The sequence below is a fragment of the Haliotis asinina genome, chromosome 6 (assembly GCF_037392515.1).
Source record: "Haliotis asinina isolate JCU_RB_2024 chromosome 6, JCU_Hal_asi_v2, whole genome shotgun sequence".
In the NCBI taxonomy this organism is placed as follows: domain Eukaryota; kingdom Metazoa; phylum Mollusca; class Gastropoda; order Lepetellida; family Haliotidae; genus Haliotis; species Haliotis asinina.
In genome coordinates this window covers 13,811,592-13,835,090 of record NC_090285.1, presented here as the reverse complement: position 1 = coordinate 13,835,090, position 23,499 = coordinate 13,811,592, and the positions used below count along the sequence as shown (strand labels likewise).

Genomic DNA, 23,499 nt, shown 5'->3' with positions numbered 1-23,499 from the left:
CCTGAGCACACCATTTTACATGACTTCACGCAGATATGCAAAAAAGCCTGTGTTTATGGTTTGGTCAGTATAGAATATTGAAGAATATTACACTCCACGTCTTCTACACTGCCTTCATACGCTGAGTATGACCACGATGTGAAGAGAACAGTTCACGTCACGTAAACTTCATTCAGTCAACAGTAGGTGAAACCATGGTGAAGCTATGGTGGCTGGGTGGGTTAGATGACAGACTTGGTATTCTCGCGTTGGTGTTCTCAAGGCAGGGTGGTGTTTAGACTCTCAAGAATAATTCTACAATGATCAAATACTTGTACACGTCGTGTGTACAACTGAAAGAGCCAGTTTCTCATTGTACATGTTGGACCGTTTTACTACTACACTGAAATCTTCATTTTAAAAACACCACGGACAAAGAAAACAGGACACTTGATCAGCGGTATATAGCATTTGTTTATTCTACAAAAATTATAAAGGGTGCACATTCAACCAATTTAAAAGACATATGCGTGTATACATACACATACATACACATGCTATCCTTCTGAGAAAGAGACAGCTAGCATAAATACAACAGACATACAAGCATTTTCATGGTGATGGAAGCTCTGAATGCTTGTCCTATCCTAAAGTAATGTAATGTCAGTTTCCATAACGCAAAATCTGTCACAAAGTATACAATTTTAAAATTCAAACTTTAATCTCTGATATGTTTTCTTTCTTAAACTTTCATGCAATCCACTTTTGGGACCATTCACAATTTATGGCCAGTGGGGAGAGATGATAATTTTAATGTGGGTCATCCATTTTGTTCTGGGAAGGTGAAGGTGGAGGGGGACATTTTCACTTTCTATGGTGTTAGAAGGTATCATCATCTTCACCACTACCAATCAAGTTTGAACAGGCCCTTATAACCAAATCTCACTCTATCACTAAAGACACCTGGTGATTGTCTATTATATTTTCAAAACTTCCATCAGGGGCACTCAAGGGTGGCCACAAGAGTGCACTTTGTATGGAATCAAACCCATCCTTAAGCAAGGCAGGTATATGCACGAACCATTCGGCTACTCAAGTTCCCCTGATAAGGAAGTAAAACGTGTATATCTGTTGTGCATATGATAACCACTCCTGCCCATCTAGGTCATGCAAAAGTACCCAATAGATTTGTCACCCTCAATATTTAGAAGGCTGCGAGGAAAGGGAAGACAATATTATCATACTATTTAGCGATATAGAGAAAAAAGTATCAGTTTGGTACAAGATAAAATTTGAAAATATTATGTAAATAAACATTTATTCAAACTACATCTGTAAAGTTCTATTTTCATAAATCTTTCTATCACGTCAAAAAACACCTAATTACATTCTGAAAAATATATCAAGAATAGCTATCAGTATCTTACTGATCTGGAAAAGGCGTAAAAATAATTGGGAGTATATGCTAGGGGACGGTTAGAGGAGGACAATGATGGGTACATACTACAATCAACATTGTCTACAAGCAAAACCTACACGATTACTGCACAGGGAAGGACACAAGCAGGTGAGATAAGTGAGAGGTGGTTCCCCCTGTTTGTTTATGGGTGTGCCAAACAACTTTCAAAACTGTTGATCTGCCTCCTGACAGGTATTAATAACCCGGATTTGTTAGGTCTCAGTGACCTGGTGACTGATGTAGAAATATTGAGAAATACATTTCCAAGAATATGAAAAAGTTATAAATAGTGATTATTAATGTCCCGGAAACCAGATATGGTCAACATTACTGAACTGGATAGCTCATGATAATAAATACATTACTCCATTTTTGAATGATTTTTCTATCTCTCCGTGACACAAAACTGATTCCAATGTTATGTCCAAATTTATAGAAGAATGCTACGTCTCACAGCCCTTCACAAGTTGAGTGTAGTGGTAATGAGAATGTTCTGTAAGCTGCAGGCTTACCACTACAGCAATTTACAAATTTATAAATTATTCAGAAATTCCGGTAGGAAATGCACCGCATTAATACTTCTAGAGAAACACGCTTTCATACTTTGGAAATCCACAAAATTTTTATATGAGGCAAATGCATCAACACTTTGCACAGCTGCATTATTTATTAGAGTCCTGACACACCAACTGAGCATAAGTTATTACTCCTTGAATCACCATCCCTGATATGTTTGCTTTGTTAACTCATCCTCCAGCTTTTGTGACCGAATATTAAATGTTTGCCCACAGGATACACTTCTTGTTTACAGTAGGATGCCAGCATCTGGGGTGGGGAGTCTGACAGGTGTCTGGTCTGTGTTACAGGAATGGACCAGGAGCAGCAACAGTAACAGCAAACTGATGCAATGCAACCTCCTTGCATCCTTCCGATGTGCAGAAGAAGAATACCTTTACATGACCTGAGTAAAATCTGCATAATATTGAGCAAACATGCAGCTAGGATGTCCCATGAAGTGGAATTATGCATACCGTCAAATGTGTGTATATGAACTACATGAAGAGCACACAAGACCAGTCTGACATGCTGTGAACACAATACAGTGTACCTTCAGTCATTACTAGATATCAAAGAAATTGTCATTAAATTGCCAGTGTAAATGTACCATTATTGCTCTCAATTTACCTCAAATAGTGTCTGTTTTTCAGAAAATCAAAATGTTCTGGGAATTACTCAAGGTTTGAATTACATAATGTACAAGAAATATTCACTTAAGTCAAGTTGAACCAGCTGAAGCCTGTTTCCAGCACTGTTAAGTTTTCACATGTGCTTAGGACTCTGTTCTTCACAGAAATGTTCTGCATATCAGACTGGTCTGTTATGGAATGAGGTAACACAAAAGTGTAATCAATAAACATGGGTTGTATTGAGGACGACAAGAGATCATATTGTTGGCCAACATTTGTGTTTGATTAATCTCAGTCACAAAACAAGGATCCTGGTCAGAAAAAAACTTTGAAGACACAAAATATGAATCTGTTTTGAAAACTGACTAAACGAAGTTAACACGTATTCTGCAACATAACTGTCTTTGGTTATAACAGATATGTAGATGAGAAAAGAATTCAACTAAAACATGTTTTATTTTTATAATTTTCTTATCCATGGCTACCCTTTTCCAATTTCACAAGGCAGATGCTAGTTCAACAAAAATTACAAAAATATAAGAAAATGATACTTTCATGATTCATAGTAAAAATAATGTAATTAGGGCCTTGTATGGCATTTTCGTTCTCAAGCAAGGCACACAGAGAAATGTAGAATGCTGCTGAGGTGCTCAGTACATTATTCCCAACTGCTGATGAGAACAATTTCACAACACTGGGTAAAAAATAAATTCAACAGAAATTATAAATATACCAATTATAGCTTTTTCATAATAATAAAATTTACCAACCAGCAGCAAATGAAATCAGTTTTCATAAAACATCATCATACGATGAAGTACATACACATAACTGCTCCTGTAGATTGGAATTGTTAGATTGTGTATTCTTTCATAAATTCTCTTTTCATGGAAATTTGTAAAATGATTCTAATCCAATATTTTGTCTCCACAGTTGAAATAATCTGACCTGGATCCCGATATTTGTGATTCATAATGACTGGGGAATAACTTTTGTTATTAATCAGGTCCATCCATCAGGTCCTGATCAGGTCCATCTGGTGTGCCTAATACCACTGAACAATTACTTATAGCTTATCACTTAGCAGAGAGCCAGCATCTCCTTGCTTATTGCATTGCAGGAGGTTCGTAACAAATTAAAATCAACAGGATCACAACAAAGTCAATACCTAGTAAATATCAATAACTGTAACATTTTGTAACAAAGGGAGATAACTGTACCATAGAGTTACGACCAAGGCCTTATTTATATATTATGTCTGACAAGGTTAAATCATAACTGAAGCATTCAAATTTTTGAAAATAACTAGATCACCACCATACATTGTTTCATATGCAAAACCAGATCCTACAAAATGCTGATGCATATAAGTTGTGATTGATATGCATGATGAAAATATTGCATTGACTACGCTGCTGGGACGTTATTGTTTAACAGTCATATACTTATATTGATGATAAATATAAGCGCTTATAACCATAAATATCCAAACCCAAAAAACCTGATTTTAAAAATGTTCACTAGGGAACGGAAGTACCTACTGAGACTTCTCTTTGTTTAAACATTAAATTAATTCACAGGAAGGATCACCAACCACAGCCAATTCTAAACTTCATAATATTCAGTGCACAGCAACTTCAGTTCATTATAATTCAGCATCTGAATCCTACCTACAAATAAGCTCACTGTGTTCACATTATCTTTCTAACTGGTGCACTTTAATTGGTGGCCTTTCAAACTCCAAGCCGAGCGGCAAAACCGTAATATTCGTCAGTTTTGGGATTATTTGACATTTTCACAATTACATATAATTTACTGACACCAATAGCATGCTTGAGGAATTGTTGAGACAAAACTTGTAGCGTGTTGATTCCACTTCTTTTGGTTTCCGGCTAGGGGTGTAACAATAAACATGAGAAAAGGTAGGATTCCTAAGACAATACTGACTTTACCATACAATATGTAGTACCATACAGATTTCACAGACCTTAACTACATACTGATTCTAATGTCAGTTTCTACTATTCATGACATGTTGTTATAAACTTTGAAATGTATACTACATATGTCAAGATCTGATGCTAATTCAAAAGGAATTTACTAATGTTACCATACAGAAAGCAGCATAAAATTTCTTACTTCTACGGATAGATAGTGTCACCTACAATAAACATGAATACCACATTTGCTGTAAAAAAAACCACTTAAATTACATAGTATACTGTCAGTGTGGACACTCAATGACACCATAATATAAATGATAATCATAATAAAAATGAATCGTGAAGTCCCTGTTTTCATGCACTTCAAGGTGCTAACATTATTACCTGATTAACCCAAGCTGGCTGTGAGGTGCTAGAAAGTTAACAGTCACATTCTTATACATGTGTACCACCGGGTACCCATCCACTGCAGAGTTTGTTGTTAATAATCCAGCAGTAGACCAGCTTCATTTCAAACACTGACGAAGATAAAAACAATTCGGTGAAAGTTTCTAAACAATCATATAACCCTTCCAATCAGCTTTTTTCTCAGCAAGAAAATGTGTAATGTACACAGAATAGGTGTCCGTTGCTGTGATAAAGTCTGCTTAATGTGGCATAAAACTAAATTCAGTCTCTCACATAGAATACAGGCTATTGTTATTGTGTAAATTTAGTCTGTCATCAAAATGATGCACAGGTTTGTTTTCTAGGAGGTAAGAAGAACAGAAGGGTCTTTTTACAGCAAATACAGTCTACAGAACATGCTAGGTGACATGTACATTTGATCCTACAAAACAATTTTTAAATGACAAATACAGAATGGTATATTGATTCTTGTACTGTGTAAATTCCATGAGCATCATATAGACAATTACACCCCTAGTTCTTACATGAAACACTTCGGCAACGACACATGCGATCATAATCTAAGGGAGCTAACTCCGAGTACTCATAATCTGACGAAAAGTGTAAATGGTGAACGTTAATTAAGTTACATCCATATTTCAAATCTATGTGCTCTGAAAAGGTTAGAAAACTGCACATTTCACTAGGAACAACCGTAAATATTAACTGGTACAATACTTAAGTTGTGTAATGCTTGAATGATAGTGTATAATGTCCACTCACTCCAATCGTGTTACTAAGAGATAAGATAGAAGGCCTCTCTTACAGAGAGAAAATTACTCACAGATTTGTGCAAAACATTATCAGGGAATTTCACAATACAGATTAGTGATCTATTTAGACATTTCTTGTAAGAAAACAAACATGTAAGAAATGCAACAGCTCAAAAAGCATTTTCATTTAACTCTCCTTTTCAAGTCAAAGTCTAGCATGATTAATTTCTAAATACATCCAAGCAGAATTATTTCACATGTTATGTATTATCATCACATAACCATCAATGAAAATGAAATTACGGGAAAACATGAAGAGGATTAAACATGGCCGAATTGGACAGTGAAAAAAATGTAAGAACAAGCAGTTTTTTCAAGAATGTCTCCCAAAATATTGTGGGATTTCCACATGATATAATATGAGAGATGTGAGCATATCTGACGGTGAATTTCTAGGTTAGTGATTGTGATTTAAAATCCGGTTCCTGAGTCCCACTTTCCAGTCTTATGTGACGTACAATACAAACCACTCTCACTATAAAGCCAGCACATCATAGTAGATCTTGTATATTATAACATACACAGGAGCAAATTGGTCAGCACTAGGTAAATATCACAAAAATAAAGGATCATTGGTTCTACTTTATAACATCACAAGTAGATATAACATGTTATAATAAATAGCTACACCTACCAGGCTTACATTGGAAAATGGTTATAATGTAGGTGAGCAGAAAATAGTATATATGTGGGTAATATTGTGAATGATGTCATATTTATCATATACAAGCATTGGCAAACAGTGTTTTGTATAGTAGTGACTAGGTTTCATACTGTTAGTTAAGCGCGTGGAAAGTGGAAAGTTTACATTACATGTATTGATGTGGTACTATCTTCTGGGTGTATATTTTTGACATTAATTTTTTTTTTTTTTTGTGAAATATGTGTGACTACTGTGTCTTTCAAAGTTTATGGCTACTAGTACTAAAGGTTTGGTACTGAGACATTCCACTCTATGAAAACATCACACTAACCATTGCAATATTTTTCACAAACATATCTTAAGGTGAAAACTATTCTTCATAAATCACTGATTATAAAAAATATTCAATTCTAATAACTTATGATCATACACGAGTTGAAAAAAAAAATTAGTCAAATTCTTATAATTAAGAAAAAATATGGATATGTTTAAGAATCAATCAATCATGATTTCAGTGAGAAAAGGGCAAACTAGAATACCATATTCCAGACATTAAAATGTTATGATCAACAATTATATTCCAAACACTTGGCCTAATGCAATTCATTATGAAATAATTAAAATAACAATGGTTAAATTCCAGAAACTACAATTTCATCAAAACTCGAAATATTCTTTGAAGAATCTGAAATGTGCATTCAAAACATATAATACTGACTGACTCAAACTCGCCTTTACAGGCCTTGTTCAATACACATATGACCCTAAAACCATGACCCCTTGGACATGCGACCTTTGTCTACATTGACATCATACACTGTCAACAAAAAGCTCCTAGTGAGTCAACAGTGTTGAATAAATGAAACATAGCCATTTCCATTGCACTCAAAGACCATTAGATAAAAGCTGGTAGGTAAAATAATTTTATAGATATATATGAATAATATATATTTTAATTGATTATACAACAAGGTATCACAATCATATACGAGGTATAGAACAAGAATTGAATCGAAAGACATACTGATTATATATATAACACTTTCTAACACTGTAAATGCTAGGTGATTCTTGGCTTCTTTTGAAACATGGGACACCATAAATTAGCTTCACTATGCTTATAAAATATACCTACTAGCAGTATATTGGGTATCAATGTTTAATGAAAGGCATTAAATTACACAGGATTAAATGTACATTTTTTCTAAGATTGAAACTGTCTGTATTTCAACAAATGCATTAAACAGTCTCATAAGTCTGTTTACAAATTATCTTCTTCATGCGATTATTTGAGGATGTTTGATTTACAAAGACTATATATCAAGAGTAATACAAGATTATCAATCTCAATTATTTCCACATGGGTAATTAACAAACAAATTGATATGATAAATAAAACATGATTGTTAAGGTTTGATTATTTTCTCTGCAAATCTGTCTTGATGTAGCCTCAAAACATGTATGTCATTATGAGCAAACATTCATAGTTTCATCCCTGTAGTGTATACATCAATAGGTAGCATTACAAAATATTATTCAGTTTAGTAAACCCTACATTTTTTCCATATTGTTAATCATGATCGCTGTAATTAAAATGGCCCCAAACTAACACAAACGATTTGTTTTCCATGAGAAACACGAGACAAAAATTGTGCTTCTTCACAATGATTTCTAATTTCCAGAAATCAAATTTGTAAATATTGGCATGTTAAGTAGAATGAACAATACACTCTAAAATACCTCCACCAAACACCAACAGAGCATAGTAATGGGCGCCAGGGTATGCTCAAAGCAGAAAAAAGGTAACCATACTGTATGAACTATCCTAGGGTCCAGTGTGCTTACAGAGTCCTTTAGCTTGAACATAATTTTCTTACATCATGTTTCTGAAAAGTAATTTAGTTATGAACAATTTCACAAATGTTTTACAATATCTGAACTTTCCCAATTTCTGCTGCTCACTCCAACCTGAATATGTAAACTTTGGCAGTGTTGTGTGTTCATTGCATTGCTGCTACAGGATGAATCTGATATCTTTGGCTGTCAAGACATAGGTCTGTGATGTCAAACCAGGGTAATTTCTGGTGTAAGCATTTGGATTGTATTGAGAAGGCAAGATGGAATAGTTAGAGAAATTTCTCTATTTGCTGCACTAGGCCATGCAGCTGGTAATACACAGCTTCATTGCGGAGTTCCTTCAGGACCTGTCTGCTCCTGGGCAAGGAATCAACCGTCACTCCACCGTCTCGCAAATAGTTGAGGATGTGGCGAAAGTGTGTGCCGTCACGGTCAATAAACACTGTGCCATCCTGCTCCACGCGTATCTCATGGCGTCCACTGAACATAGCCGCCAACATGGACTCAGCATCACGGGTCAAGGTCAGCAAGGATGTCGTGTAAACATGGCCGCCCACATCAAGCTTCACACGCCCCTGAAAATAAAACCGAATCATATAAATCATAGATATATCAAGGATTACAATTTCAGTATTTAAAAGGAGGTACATTTCAATAGTAGTATCATGAATTAATTGTTTTACATCTTATGTACAATACCAAAATGAAATTAAGACAATATTAAAACATGATGACATCAGCGCAAAAATGTATGAACAATATTACAGGAAATCAAAGCATATAGATATCTACAAACATTTACATAACATCTGACTTTCAATTTAATCATAAAGTAGGAAAATATGTTACACTTAAGTGATTTTTTTCATCACCAATCCAATACACTCAGATGTACATTCAGTTGACGGGGACCAACATATGGCATAAGGACTGTTAGTAGTAAATATTCAAGCTCAGTAAGCCACATCATTCTTGCTGAGCAAAAATCAATGCCTTAAAGCAGACACAGCTGTTGAGCAGACCTCGCATGTCTCATAATGTGACAGTGAAAGGAACATATTTTGTAAATCATATTAAGCATTGAAAGCTAAAATTCATTTTCTCAGATTCATACCTTATTTGTTTCATTATTGTCACTTTTCAAATTTGAGATAAATTTTCACTTTGAGATACAAAGGACACTTTTACATAAAATATATCATGACATTATTAGTATCTAAAAGTGGTGCTCCATTTAATTGAAATAATCAACAATTGGTCACAGTGACCAAATGACCAGCAATTGATCACATTTCTCATAATCAAACACAAACAATAATGGAACTGCTGTTTTTGTGTGAGAGCATATCTTAACAGAGGGTATTTTAGAAGTTGTCAGGGCCTGAAAACATGTTTCATTCTTTGAAAACTCACTTTCCTATTTGAAAAGTCATGACTGAATATTTTTTAAGGCTATGAGAAGTTTACATTCATGACAAGCTGGTCAACACCTCAAAGGAGGAATTTGCAACACTTATACGCAAAAAGAACCTGAACAAGGAAAATCTGAAAATACTGCTAACTAATTTTTTTTTGATGACTGCTCGTTGGAATTGAACCGATCATCAATTGTGAGATTTCAACCAATTCCCAACACCAGCATTTAGTAACCTTCAAGATCAATATCTCAAAGATGATACTTTACTTGCAGCTAGTGCTAAGGGATGTGCTGCTCTGCACACAGCTGTGTCTCAGACAACTGTTGACACCCCCCACTCCATTGTCACATCCATTTGAACACATACATATCAACTGACACTAGAGACAAGATCAAGGCAGATGCTGATTTGAACATTTGTTCCATGTGAGCTAATAACTGCTGCCTGAGAACAAAACACTCTTCACTCTTTCAAAACAAAATTGTGAAAGTGTCCAAAAAATAATTTTGCAGAATCCTTATGCCGATATTGTGTACATCAGTATATTTTCTGGCTCACTACATAACAACTTACTTGACCTATACAAAGTGTACGAACAGTTGCACAATCGGAAACATCTTATACAGGAAAAGATCGACGAATCGCAGTGCAGTGTGAACAATAAAATTGGTATAACACAATATACGTGCATCACCAATGTACTGTTCACTGTAGATGGTGGCTGAAAAATATACGTCATTAAGAGCATGGTATCTAGAAAAACATGAGCATAGACTTGTAAATCTGCAGTGATAATGTCTGCAGTTGTATGAGCAACGGTCACCATCTGTATCAATATGATCACACATACATATAAGTCCTTTGTATATTATATATGTTATACCCTCTTATGATATACAAACAATGGAGGGGAAGTAGCATCTATTTTGAGGTTTGTATTGAGGTCAGCACTGTAAACATTTCAAACAATAAAAGGCTGTGACCTCATGGCATATTACATCAACAAAGTAACAGAAACTATATCTGGCATTACTGTGTATTCACTAACAATGGTGTTCGAAATATGGTCACAGTGACATCTAGCTTACAGAGCCAATGCTGTGAGATGTATCAGATATTTATTATACATGGGCTTTGAGTGGATTTGCATTAACTTGAATGGAAATGTTGAAGTCCATATTCCATGCAGCTTCACCACATATTGCATGTTCAAATCCAACTTCATGAAATGTTCTCAATGTAGGGTGGAAAACATCTCTTCAAAACTTACAAATTACCATGTTAACTTCTCTTATCAACACCAAAGATGAGAAAAAACATTGTTATCAATGTGTAACATTTGACACTTTGCGTGTAGTGTTCAAACATTTTTTTCAAAAACCGTACAAACTCGATGATGATACATTACAAATTTATCAGTTTCACAGCAAACTTAAAAACATATTGACCTTCCTGCAGGAGAGCCCTACTGTAGTCGACTCTGAAAGGATGGGAAAGTGTCTACTTATCAACATAAGAACTTACCTGAACAAGTTTGGTCTTACCTAAATGCTGATAGCTGATGTTCATTCCTATATGCAAAAAACATTAAGCAACTATCATAAAAACATGGTACCACAAGTTCTTAGGACAATATTCATTATCAACAGTGACCAAACTTTTGAAACAGCTCAAAGCAATATGATCAATACAGTGCCAAAACGCTGCTTTGTGATAAATGCTGTTGAACTGATGACTACTGATGCCAACCCTAATTTAGCCCAGGAAGTATTTTTGCCAAAGAATGTTCCTATTTAATAAAAATCTAGATATTCTATATTCATTATACACATCTAAATCAGTTCTAAGTATCAACACATAACTTGAGACTGAAATTAATAATGGCTGAAATGTATTGTGTATGATGTGTACACTGCTGAATATCAAATTTCATGTATTTTTTAAAGAATTCATATGATTTTACTGAAATCATTGCTGTGTATTTTATGGGTATTTTGAATAACAAATATTATAGAATCATATCAGTTGGCATCTCTGATTTATCATGCTTATCAATTGAGTCATATGCATGTATGTAACTTTTGTGTTTCACTGTCAGGTTAACAAAATAACATCACTTCTCATTTTCTGCTGTTGGTGAGAACACAATTATTAGAATGTATGTTGTTTAGATTTCAATAAAGTTCATGAATGTGTGTCATGACTGTCTTTGAAAATGATTCGAGAAATTTACCTTAACCAAGGAAAGCCTCGGATTGTTCAGCAATAAGGGCAGCAATGCAACCTCATCGGCGCCTAAAGACTTGATTCTGGGAATAATGACCAACATACAAGGAACTCTTCCTTAGATCTGACTGATTAAGTTTTGGCAATCATTTCTCTGCCAATCATTCAAACGTGTTCTTTGTGCAATGGTGGGTGTTGGAAAGTGAAATCTGAATCCAAAAGGACAAGTAGTAAAGTCCACAACTAGCTGAGCGTCTTCACAACATGGGACTTCACAAATGATGGAATGGACATCTTCCTGGGGCTCTACATAGGTTCCTCTTCATCATTGGTCCTCAAGTCTTCAGAGCTTCTTAAAGTTCCATCCTATACGTTGCAACACTGTTTATCGGTGTAACAACTGAACTTATCACACTATTTGTATGTATGATATTGTATATATCAAGTGACATATATTCCTGGAATATTTGGTTATGTGTAATGCTGCCTGGAAGCTGATTTCCACAACATATATAATCCTGGGGTTCAATGGGAAAGGCACACCCATGATTCCATGTATCCAAGTTCTTCACCAACACTTAAACACCATGTATACACCCAAACAGCTATCTCAGTCAGAAACTGATCCTTCATCTCTGTATTGTCAAGAGTTAGAATCAAAATTACAAGTGTGTCAGACACTTTGCTTGTGAAATCTGTGGGGTATTTCGATACAAAGCAGTTCAAAATCCTGTAAAACCTGAAACATTAGGTAAGGTCAGAGATACTGTTGAAAATATTCTTGTATGACTTCAGTCCGCAAACTGAGACATATTCATAAACTTGGATAACGGTACCTTGACTAACAGTACCTTGCTAAGTACCATGGACAACAAAACAACTGTTTCAATAATGATGATAATAGTACATATAGGTCTGCTCTAATGTTTTTTATCACCCAGCATTACGTACATGAAAATCTTGGTGACAGGTTGTATATGTAGTGCTTTAAGTTCAAGCCATGTTATCAATACGATTTTGCATTTAAATGTTAATTTTCTGGTTTGAAAGCTCTAGTCAATGATTAACTATCCTTTGACAAATATTCTCAAAACATTATTCTGATGTCTATTAATTAATGATAACATCTAAATAAACGTAATACGCATTTATTGAGACCTACCAATATGGAAAATTATCTTTGAAAATGTTTTGATTGGGTAAAAAAATGACGATATAAATATTTTTCTCACAAGGTTAACGATAAACATTATTAATTTCATGATGATGCATACTACAGAAATGATCCCTAAAAGTATGTACAAAACAATAAGAAAATGATAATGTTTCAGTGAGTCAACGTAGTCAAAAGGTACTGAAGCTCACCTAAATCTATTCTTACATTCACAATAACCAGGCCCCCAGATATTTTTTCAACATCAGGAGTATGTACTTCTTATATTTTTAATACAGGGGTACTGTCAAAACTTAAGAATACATCAAGAACACTGAATGGAGTTTAATGGTGCATCAATACTCTTGTGTTTCATTTCATATGTGTAAAACAACAACATTGTGTAAACAGGTCAATAAACAATAAAACAAGATTTTTTTAAAAATATATATGTCTGTTAACGATTCTAAGACCATACACTGATTGGTGCATATCTGCTATGTTTTCTGTTTTTCCTACCATATTATGCATATTTTTTATCTGTTCATATGCCAATACAGCCCTTACTTGCAGCCCTGATACCTCATCCTTGAAATCAAAGTTTTGTATCTCATCATACTAACGAAGGGTGCACATAAGGCATGTCTTGACACAATGACCACATTCACAGGGTATTGAGCTATTCATTGAAACATAAAGAGCGGCTTTGAGTTAACCAACTACCTGGCAACTCAACCATGTTAGGTATCAGATCAACCATCTGTTGTCACAAGCTGGGATCTTACATTCATACTTGCTGTATCACCCAATCCAAGCAAAGTTTGAATGCAACTGAACTAGATTAATATCAGAAGCAGATTTTCAAGCATACCACTGTTTCAGACATGTTCACAAATTTCAAATGATTCTTTCAGAAGGGTTTGAGTAACAATGTGCAATGGCAGTTTTTAAAATTTGATAAAAAGACAGTAAGATACATGGAGAATTGAAACTTTTTTCATTCACTTCTTTAAGAAACACCATAAACACATGGATAGTATTAACAGGTTTGGGAGAACCATTGTCTACATTGTACACCTTTGTTTGTTTCATCCTGAGGATTTAGAGGAGATATGCAAATACACTGGGTTATCATAATTATTCAAGATTACAGAGATCAAAGGCCATAGCATGACAAGTATGCATATTTCAAAATAAACACATTATTACTCATTCCAACACTGCATTTACTGTATAAAATTCACAAGGATAAATGCAGAAGTGGCAAGTTAAATTAGCCCACAACAACCAACAGCCTTTTATAAGACTGTATTAACTTTATACCAGTATGCAAAAGAGCCACTGGTCTGCTAGCCCATGCCTAGTAACAATCCAGCTGGGCCAAACAAATTTCCACAATCTCTGGCCCGACTGGCTGGAGAATTGTTAAGGGGTCATTGTGGGCTGATAACCTTCAGGCATAGCTAGCTGACTGACTACCAAAATTTGGAAACTATCTCACACACTGGCCCCAAGGGAGCCTTTCCAAAAACACCTCTTTCAACAATATCCAAAGGTTTTAAAAGTGTATGCCTTGAGGCAAGAAGTTTGTCAAAAATGAAAACATCAAACTTGACATAAGCAGTGATGTATGCTCACTGAACCTTTGGTTCAAATGAGCTAAAAAATATGCATCTCAATTACATAGTCATGTGTAAAAAACACATGTGTTTAACAATTCTTGCCCAAAAAATAAAAACTCATACACATTGTCCACCATATTTGAGTGTGTTTCCTTCATACCTAGACTGAAATGTTTACCTGTAAGCCATAGAAAATTGAGCAATGGTCAGTTCTCAGTTCACAGTCAGGGCTGACAAATATTCCTTCATTTCCACAATGGAAGCTATTACAATTATGGTGCTAGGCATGCAGATACTAATAATGGCATCAATCCAAAACACAACTCATCAGACATTGGTATGAACTATTGCAACTCACTGGAACAGACTTATCATTCTTTACCAACATCCTGTGGTTTGAGTGTGAAAACATCTTATATATATATAAGTGCATCAGGTTACCTCATGTGTGCACCTGTGAAGATCTGGGTTAGAATTGGTCCTAAGTAACCCATGCTTGTCAGAAGAGGTGAATAAGAGGGTTTCATGGTCATGTTCACTGACTTGGTTGACTCATGTCATCACATACAGTAGATTGGGGCTCATGTTGTTGATCACACGATTGTCTGGTCCAAGCTGTATTATTTACAGACTGCCGTCTTTTAGCTGGAATATTGCTGAGTGCGGTATTAAAGAACAAACCAACCACCCTTAATGTGTGTACTTGCAGCAAACTTACGTCACTAACGCTAGATTGAAGAGTGATTTCACTTGCTGGATTCCATGTGGAGAATGGAACCATTACAGTCACAAGCAAACCTTTTAAACTATTTTTTTCCATGTGATCCAAATATCTGCAGTCTGATAACCTTCTCAACAAGTCACAGTGAACTATTGTTTTAACGAACTGACATATAATGAGACTTGCTGTCTAGTTTAATGTAAATGTGTGCTATCAACTAAAATTTATGGTTGACTTCACAGTATACATTTGTGCTAAATACTACAAACCTTACATTTGTCTATTAAATCCCACATGGTGATATATCAGAAACACCAAGGGTCCAAATCATAAAACAAACTGCAAATGACCTGTTTCAACATCTCCGACATGGAGGTGTAACAACGTTGAAACAAAAGATTCAGCATTTTCTACAATGTCTAGAATTGTTTATATTACCAGGGTCAAACTGACAAAAACCATTACATAATATCAGCTTTGAATTCCCACCAATCTGGGATAAACTTACCTTTTTGACTATCTTGGTCTTCAAGAATTCTTTCTTACACGTTTTTTACACAGAAAGCACAAATAAATATGGTGACAATAACAATGAATAAGCAGGTACAATGAGTTAGTAAATCTACCCAACCAATATAATGTGTAATAAATCACAGGATGGAAAGAATAAATCTCGCAGGATAAGCTCTTTTGATAAAGAAAGATTTTGTAAGCAACGGGCGAGAAAGATACTTGCAAAACCATTAAACTGAGCTAAGGCAATTCATAGATTCATTTTTGTTCCTTTACCATGTTGTATATCTTGTCAGTCTGAGATCACACTAACACAATTTATAAAGAAATGATACCACAAAGTCCATCCAAAGCTCTGTCTAATGGTTCAACCAACATCCTACCCTGCACAGCAGATATAAAAACAAAACTTGCAACATCCCAAAACAGACAGATGAAGAAGATGAGGAGGACTCACTTTCTGTACATCATGGAGCTCTTCCATACGTGTGATCTCATCCTTGAGCTGCTGCCACTGACGTGCAATTTCCATCCTCTCCTTCTCACTGTCCTCCACCCATCGTTGCCTTTCCTTTGTGAACTGGTTCTGCGACTCCACCAGCTTCTTCTCCTTCACTTCCAGGTCCTTGGTCCTGGCTTCCAGTTCCAGTTGTAGCTTGGTCAGAGCCTCTCGACGAGAGCTCACTTCTCTGTGTATCGTGCTGATCTCACTGATGCGATCCGCGAGGTACTTTTCAAGTGCTTCTGATACCGTTTTGTAGTCATTTTTCAAACTGTCTTGTACATTCTGAAGAACAGTTTCTGAAGGAAAACAGTAATTTTCAGCAAAATGCAGCACACTGCGTCTTTGTTCTTAGTAACATAGGAAAAGCGAAATTGTTAAACAGATGCTGATGTACGAATACAAATTCAAAATGCAGAAAAATGAATACTTTAACCATTTCACATGCAATTTTAACTCATTTTTTCTGCTTAACATGAAGTAGTGACAATGTAAGAGATGGAATTAATGACTAAAAAGCCTGAAAAAAGGCTGAATTAATAATCAGATACATTACAAGAACATTAATAAACAACAGAAGGATACTAACAAACAAACCCATCACAATCAAACAGTGTCTTGACTTCAGTCCTGTGATCATTACCATCAGACCAGAATAAAAAATTTAATTCTAAACAGCATTTGCCCCTGAATACATGACTAATAGAATGGGGTGTCCAGTTTGCTGACTTGGCTCACACGTCATTGTATCCCAGTTGCATAGTTTGATACACATGATGTTGATCACTGGGTTATCTGTGCCAGACTAGATTATGTACAGTCTGCCACCATATAGCTGGAATACTGCTGAGTGCAGCTTGAAGCAACAAATCAATCAACCAATCTTAACAGCATTTTGTAGAGCCTTAGACAAGTGGGTGATTTTTATCCTCCATTTCATTCTATGAATGAGCAACAGCAATAGATAATTCAGATAAAAAGAGTCTCTCCAACTATATGAACCAGGGACTTATCATGGATTACAAACAAAGTTGCTTAGCAAATTAAACCATAAATGGCTATAAATTCCTTATTTTGTATTTTTAGAGGTGATTATTTTTATCGCTGATTATTCGTTAAAAAGGTACCCAATGCAACAGGGTAAAAGTGAGCATCAAAAACCTTGTTTACTCTGTTTCTAGTATCATCAGTGTATTTAACGAGTATTGTCACTAAGGTGACATAATTCCCTGCAGCATGTTACCAAATTAAACTTGAGGGTGAGGGTCGTAGTGTAAGATGAAGTAAAATGTCAACAAAAACATTGCTCTCAAACTCTCTTGATATCTTGCTCTGTAGTCGTTCAAACACAAAAATATTTTGAAGACTCACTTAGACCTTGACCAGAGTATGATACTCCTAAAAAACACAGTCGCTCTGACCTTGAAACTTAACTGAATGTCACCAAAATCAACTGGATCCTGCACTTTCCCTAGATAAAGCTCGGTGTTGAATATGAAGAAAATCAAGTGAACGGTTCTTGAGATATCTCGCTGACCAGGTAAAACACTTAAGTCGCCTTATGAGCTTGAGATGAAGGTCAAGGTCACAAAACCTGACTTAGACCTTTTTTACAGTGATAAACCTAGATCCCAAATATGAAAAGAATCTAGTCAACAATTAAAAGATATTCCACTCTTATAGCATTACTATATCCCATGTTCCACACTAAATGCGTGGCGGGGTATAATAATATTTATATATAGTCAATCTTTACAAAGGAAGTGCAGTTGTTCGCCTATTAAGATTCATATAAGAATGAGGGATCTTACGATTTGGTGAACTGAACAGTAAAGTTTAATGAATTCAATTCATTATTTATGATCACTAGAACTGAATATTCATAGCATTTGGGAAATTCATCACAGCAGGATATGAAATCTGGAATATATCAAAGCTAAGCAGAATAACTGTTAACATTCTTACATATTTTGTTTGACTGTAATGTAGTCACGGGTCTCTGTCATGATATATTAACTCAATCAGAAACTTGTTTCACTGAAGATAATGAATACTCCAGCTGCTACTAGACAGAATTGATTTTCAGCAAACCATGCTTGTCGTAAGAACATAACAAGATTAAATGGTCAGGCTCACTGACTTGGTTGACACATCATTTTATCCCAACTGTGTAGATTGATGCTCCTATTGCTGATCACTGGATTGTCTGGTCCAAACTCGATTATTTATAGACCTTTGCCGTGCAGTTGGAGTATTGCTTAGTGTGGCATAAAACTGAACTCACTCATAGTGGATCTGTTGTTGTTATGAAATATAAACCACAAGCAGCCTCTTTGTGACACTTCTGCCTGGTAACCAACATGGCCGCTGACTGTATACTCAAGGTCACACAAAAAATGATATATCAACTGCTAAACCTACCTCCATCATCAATCCAACACCCCATGTCAAAATCTAATGGTGCTTACCTCTGATTGAAACTTGCCTGCAGCTATTCACATATTATCACCCATTGGCCCTTACCTCAACCAAAAAACTAAATCATGCTTATCTCTCACCAAAACCTGTTCGCACATTACTCACTCACATCAATAACTAACACCTTACTTAAATTTAACCTTACCTTAAAACCTAGCAGTGCCAAATATAACATCATTATTTGACAAGATCCAATTTCATTTTACAGCCCTTTTAGCAATATTCCAGCAATATCACAGTGAGGGACACCAGAAAAGGGTTTCACCCATTTTATCCATGTGGGTAATCGAAATCACATCTCTGGTGTGATAAGCAAATGCTTGAACCACTGGGCTACCCAACTGCCCCTTTCCTACATGACTCACTCGTACTGATGTAGTTCTTGAGAGACTTTGTTTATCCAGTGATGCAATGGTACAGCTAATACCCCACTGCCCATTTCTAACATGAACCATTATTATTTAATGACTTGAATCTGATGACTTGTTACAAGATCTACGATTATCTGGTCTATCACATCTCCATGCTTGTTACAATGTATGAATAAACCAATTATAATTATATCTAGTGGCAAGGTTGAATGCAGCAATGCTATGATAAAAGACAGCTCTTCCAACTGTGTTGAATTGCATGGTTTTACTGTGCAGCAATAATAGTTTTACCTTTGAAATGTTCTGAAAGGTACAACTATTATAAATTTTATTTTATGACAGATTTGAATGTAATAATGCTTTGATAAAAGATGTCCATTCAAATGGTACTGTTTTACATGTTTTTAATTTTCAACATGTAGTAATAATAGTTTAGCCTTTGGAATCTCTTCACAGGGACAAATGGAACATCCTGTAGCGTAAGTAAATAGCTCACACATTGCTCATTAAAGCTTTGTCATCTATCTAAATACAAGCGCTTCATTTAAATACAAGATAAAACTTTAACTTGTAGATCAATGCCAACCTCACATTCAAATTTAGCATTTTCATTGTTTGTCAAGTTCATCAGTGAGTGAAATCCTAAGCCACTGGTATTCTTCTTTCATGCTACTACTGTAACACCACATAATCCCACATCAGTAGTGCATGTCCATTACAATAAGAAAGATGGAACCTGTAGTTCTGTTTCACTTTACTTACATACTCACACGATTTTATGAATATGTTACACTTACAGTGACATGTTTACTATAAGTATCAAAACTCCTAGATATGAACTACAAAGTATCCATAAATAAATATTCATATTTACTACTGTATATATATAAATATATCGCATTCGCCTCATAGTGTTTTCTTTGACCCTTCATAGCTCTGCAATATCCTCTGCAGTGGCATTAATGAGTGAGTGGGTGTGTTTACTTTTACGCTGCACTCAGCAATATTCCCGCTATATGTTGCAGTCTCTAAATAATCCAGTCAGGACCAGACAATCCAACAATCTACAATCAATCTATGTACATAATAATTACTGGGATGTCATGACAGGTGCCAACCAAGGCAATGAACCTAACCATCCTTTCCTGTTAGTCGTCTCCTACAAGAAGTATGGGTTACTGAAGATCAGTTCTAAACCAGTTCTTCAGCGGTTAGCTAGCATTAATGAATAGGTGACTCTGCATGTGATAAATGAATATTAATGTACAAAGACATTTATATGAGGGTACTGAAGCTGAAAAAATGAGAGTTGTTTTACTAATTATTGTGAACAATTCAAGTAGAAGCCAAACATTCATCAGGTAGACACCTTTTTAAGTACTTTACACAAAAGCACATCTTATCGTGGAGCTTTGTGACCGAAATAGGGTTTTTGTTCATCTACGACTATTATATTAGAAGTCAGTCTGTCACATGGAACAGCTGCTGATGTATCAGCTTCATAATGTCCATATGATGCGGTTTTTGTGTATAGCATGACAAGAAAATGAGTGATCCTTTTGGCAATATTCCAGCAATATCATGGCAAAAGACACCAGAAATGAGTTTCACACACTACGCCCATGGGGGGAATTGAACACTGTCTTCAATATGAGGCCAAAAACAACCCAAATGTTGTGGTTCCGACCCAACTGACCCTGAAATTCTGGTGTCAACCCTATCTTAATTTAAACTTGAGCAAAAGTCAACATGATGTCGCAAAATCCTACATACCTAGCTATTTCACAGATGTGTTTTTTTGTGAATGATTATCGTGTGACATCACAAAGAAAACTATGAAATCATGATGGTTGTAGAAGCAGTCCATCCCAGACTTGTGAGGAATTTTAAATGAATGCATGTGTATGACGGGAATTTATCAGATATCTAGCTTCTTCAACAAAGACTCAATGAATATGTTTTTAAGCAACTTTACATAATACTTGAGAGATACATCTAACCATCAAAATATACCCATGAAAATCATATCTGTGTTGTCAGTGGGACAAGTATGTGCAATTAGCATTAAGCAATCCATTCATAACAAGGCTTGATAACAATCCATACCAGGTTAATTTTTTAGTATATTAAGTGGCTTGGGACGGGTCCAAATTTTTTTACCCAGGTACCCGAACCCTGTTACCCTTCTCTACCCCAATACTCACTATGTGAATTCCTGACATCAAACTTACAAGAAATAGCAATATATTCCTCAGCCCAGAGGACACCTCAACCTTGTATTATATTTTATGCCTAAATCTTCAAAGACAACACAACTGTTTCATCATGAAAGAATATCATATTACATTGTTTAATCTATTAGTCACATGATCATAACGGGTCTGGATATTGAGATGGGAACCCGGGTCCAACTCAATACCCACCCTTTCCGGGTATCTGGATTACCTGTCTCAGCCCTAGTCTGCACTGCACAACACTGAAGACATTCATACAGGCAGAATTTTGAAAGTTTAGGGGCCAACACTAAACTTGCATAAGCTTGATTCGAGGATATAAGGCAAGTGCAGCGAAAATCATTTCATTTTGTGTACTCACTGATGATTTTAATAATTGATTAAATAACTTGCAAATGCCTAATATTCCACTTGTACATGAAATGTCTTTTTACCAAAGCCACTTGCAATCATCACCCATTCGTGTGCCCACAAAAGGTGACATCACCTCATTTCGTGGATTACATAGTTCATTACTAAATTAGACCACTTTATCTCAACCAGACAAGCAATGTTGGCTACTCAATCTAATAAGATTCCACACTGTACAAAAACCACTTAATCTGTACTACTGGGGCCACAGATTTGTCAAAGTGTCACTTCGGTGCAGCTGAAATTATGGCCATCACTGACCACAAGAGGGTATACATATTGTCTCTCTCCGTTTATCAGCGTGTTGGCAATTCTGAGAAAGAATGTATGGGACATGCCATCCAGAATAAACCAGCACAAATCACCTTCTCTTCTGCCATCTTCGAAATTTGTTATCGTTTGACTTTTAACTCAAACACATGATAAATCCCCATATCAAACTTGTAAAAACATGGTAACTTATACTACAACAGCCCATCGCAGTAAGCATTGACACCATGGAAAGAAGACAACGAGATTTGGGAAGACTGGTGCTAATGGTATCTTTTTTACTTAACATTTTGTAAAAATAAACTTTTTATTGGTGGCATCAGTTTTCCTGGAATATATGTCTCAGTTCTGGACAATAAGATCACTTACTGATTTAGTGTATTTATATGTAATGCACAGACTTAGGACATTTTTGTCAGCGATGCATGACTTTGTGTGTACATCAGTACTGTTTCTTGATGTCTGTCAAGACTTAATTTTACAAGATCACATTATAATTACTGCTATAATTACTGGCCTTAACCAATAAATATTCCAGCAACGTAGAAAAAGCTTATTGAAAATATGAGCAACGTTGTAGTGCTGTGACAGAGAGATGGGTTGGAACTTGGACACTGTTGCAGTTATCTGTTCACATGAAGAGGGTATTCATTTATGGACGTCAACTTCTGCAGTGTGAACCACACAAAGGTTTGGAGTATGTTCTTACTCCTTCATCTAATGTCATATCATTACAAAAAGCAGATACATTGAGATATTTATTCTGCCTGTTTGCAAGGATGGAATTATTTGTACTGTTTTCAAATAAGAATGCTGGTATGCTTAAAAAATCAGTTCCAATTTGGTGTCTTTAAAACATCAGTCTATTTTCCAGTCTCTATTTGTCTGAGCATGAGTAATTTTGAACATATGGCAGTCATGTATCATAACATATGGTAGTAACAGCAATGTTTTGGGTCTTTTTGTTGTAACTCCTTAAAATCTGAGTTAAAATTTTGAATTTTTAACATAAGGGAAATATGGCCAAGGGAACTTGAAACACTGTCATTAGTTTAGCTAAACTCTAGTATGAATAAATATCAAAACAGCTTGTAATTCTTGAACAGCTGACTACGGTGAAGACTACCTGTAGTTAAGAGACTTACACTTTGGTTTCTTTACCTTCAATGCTGATGTCAGCAATATTCTGCCTGTATATGATAATGGCTTGTAAATGATTGTGTCTGGACCTGACAATCCAGTGATCATAAGAAATGATCCATGCTACCAAGGTACAATAACAGGCATGCATA

The 23,499-nt window shown here is 35.5% G+C and overlaps 1 protein-coding gene across 2 annotated transcripts in view; it reads right to left on the bottom strand.

Moving 5' to 3' along the window:
* Positions 1 to 433: 433 nt before the first annotated feature.
* LOC137286187 (uncharacterized) overlaps positions 434 to 23,499 on the bottom strand; it is a 30,290-nt gene continuing 7,224 nt past the window's right edge. For both annotated transcript variants that reach the window (XM_067817895.1, XM_067817894.1), the window contains exons 3-4: positions 16,399 to 16,742; positions 434 to 8,863 (exon numbers count right to left, since the gene is read on the bottom strand). In XM_067817895.1, coding sequence (XP_067673996.1) covers positions 8,558 to 8,863; positions 16,399 to 16,742 — 650 coding nt within the window. In that variant the 3' untranslated portion in view covers positions 434 to 8,557. The remainder of the gene's footprint in view (positions 8,864 to 16,398; positions 16,743 to 23,499) is intronic.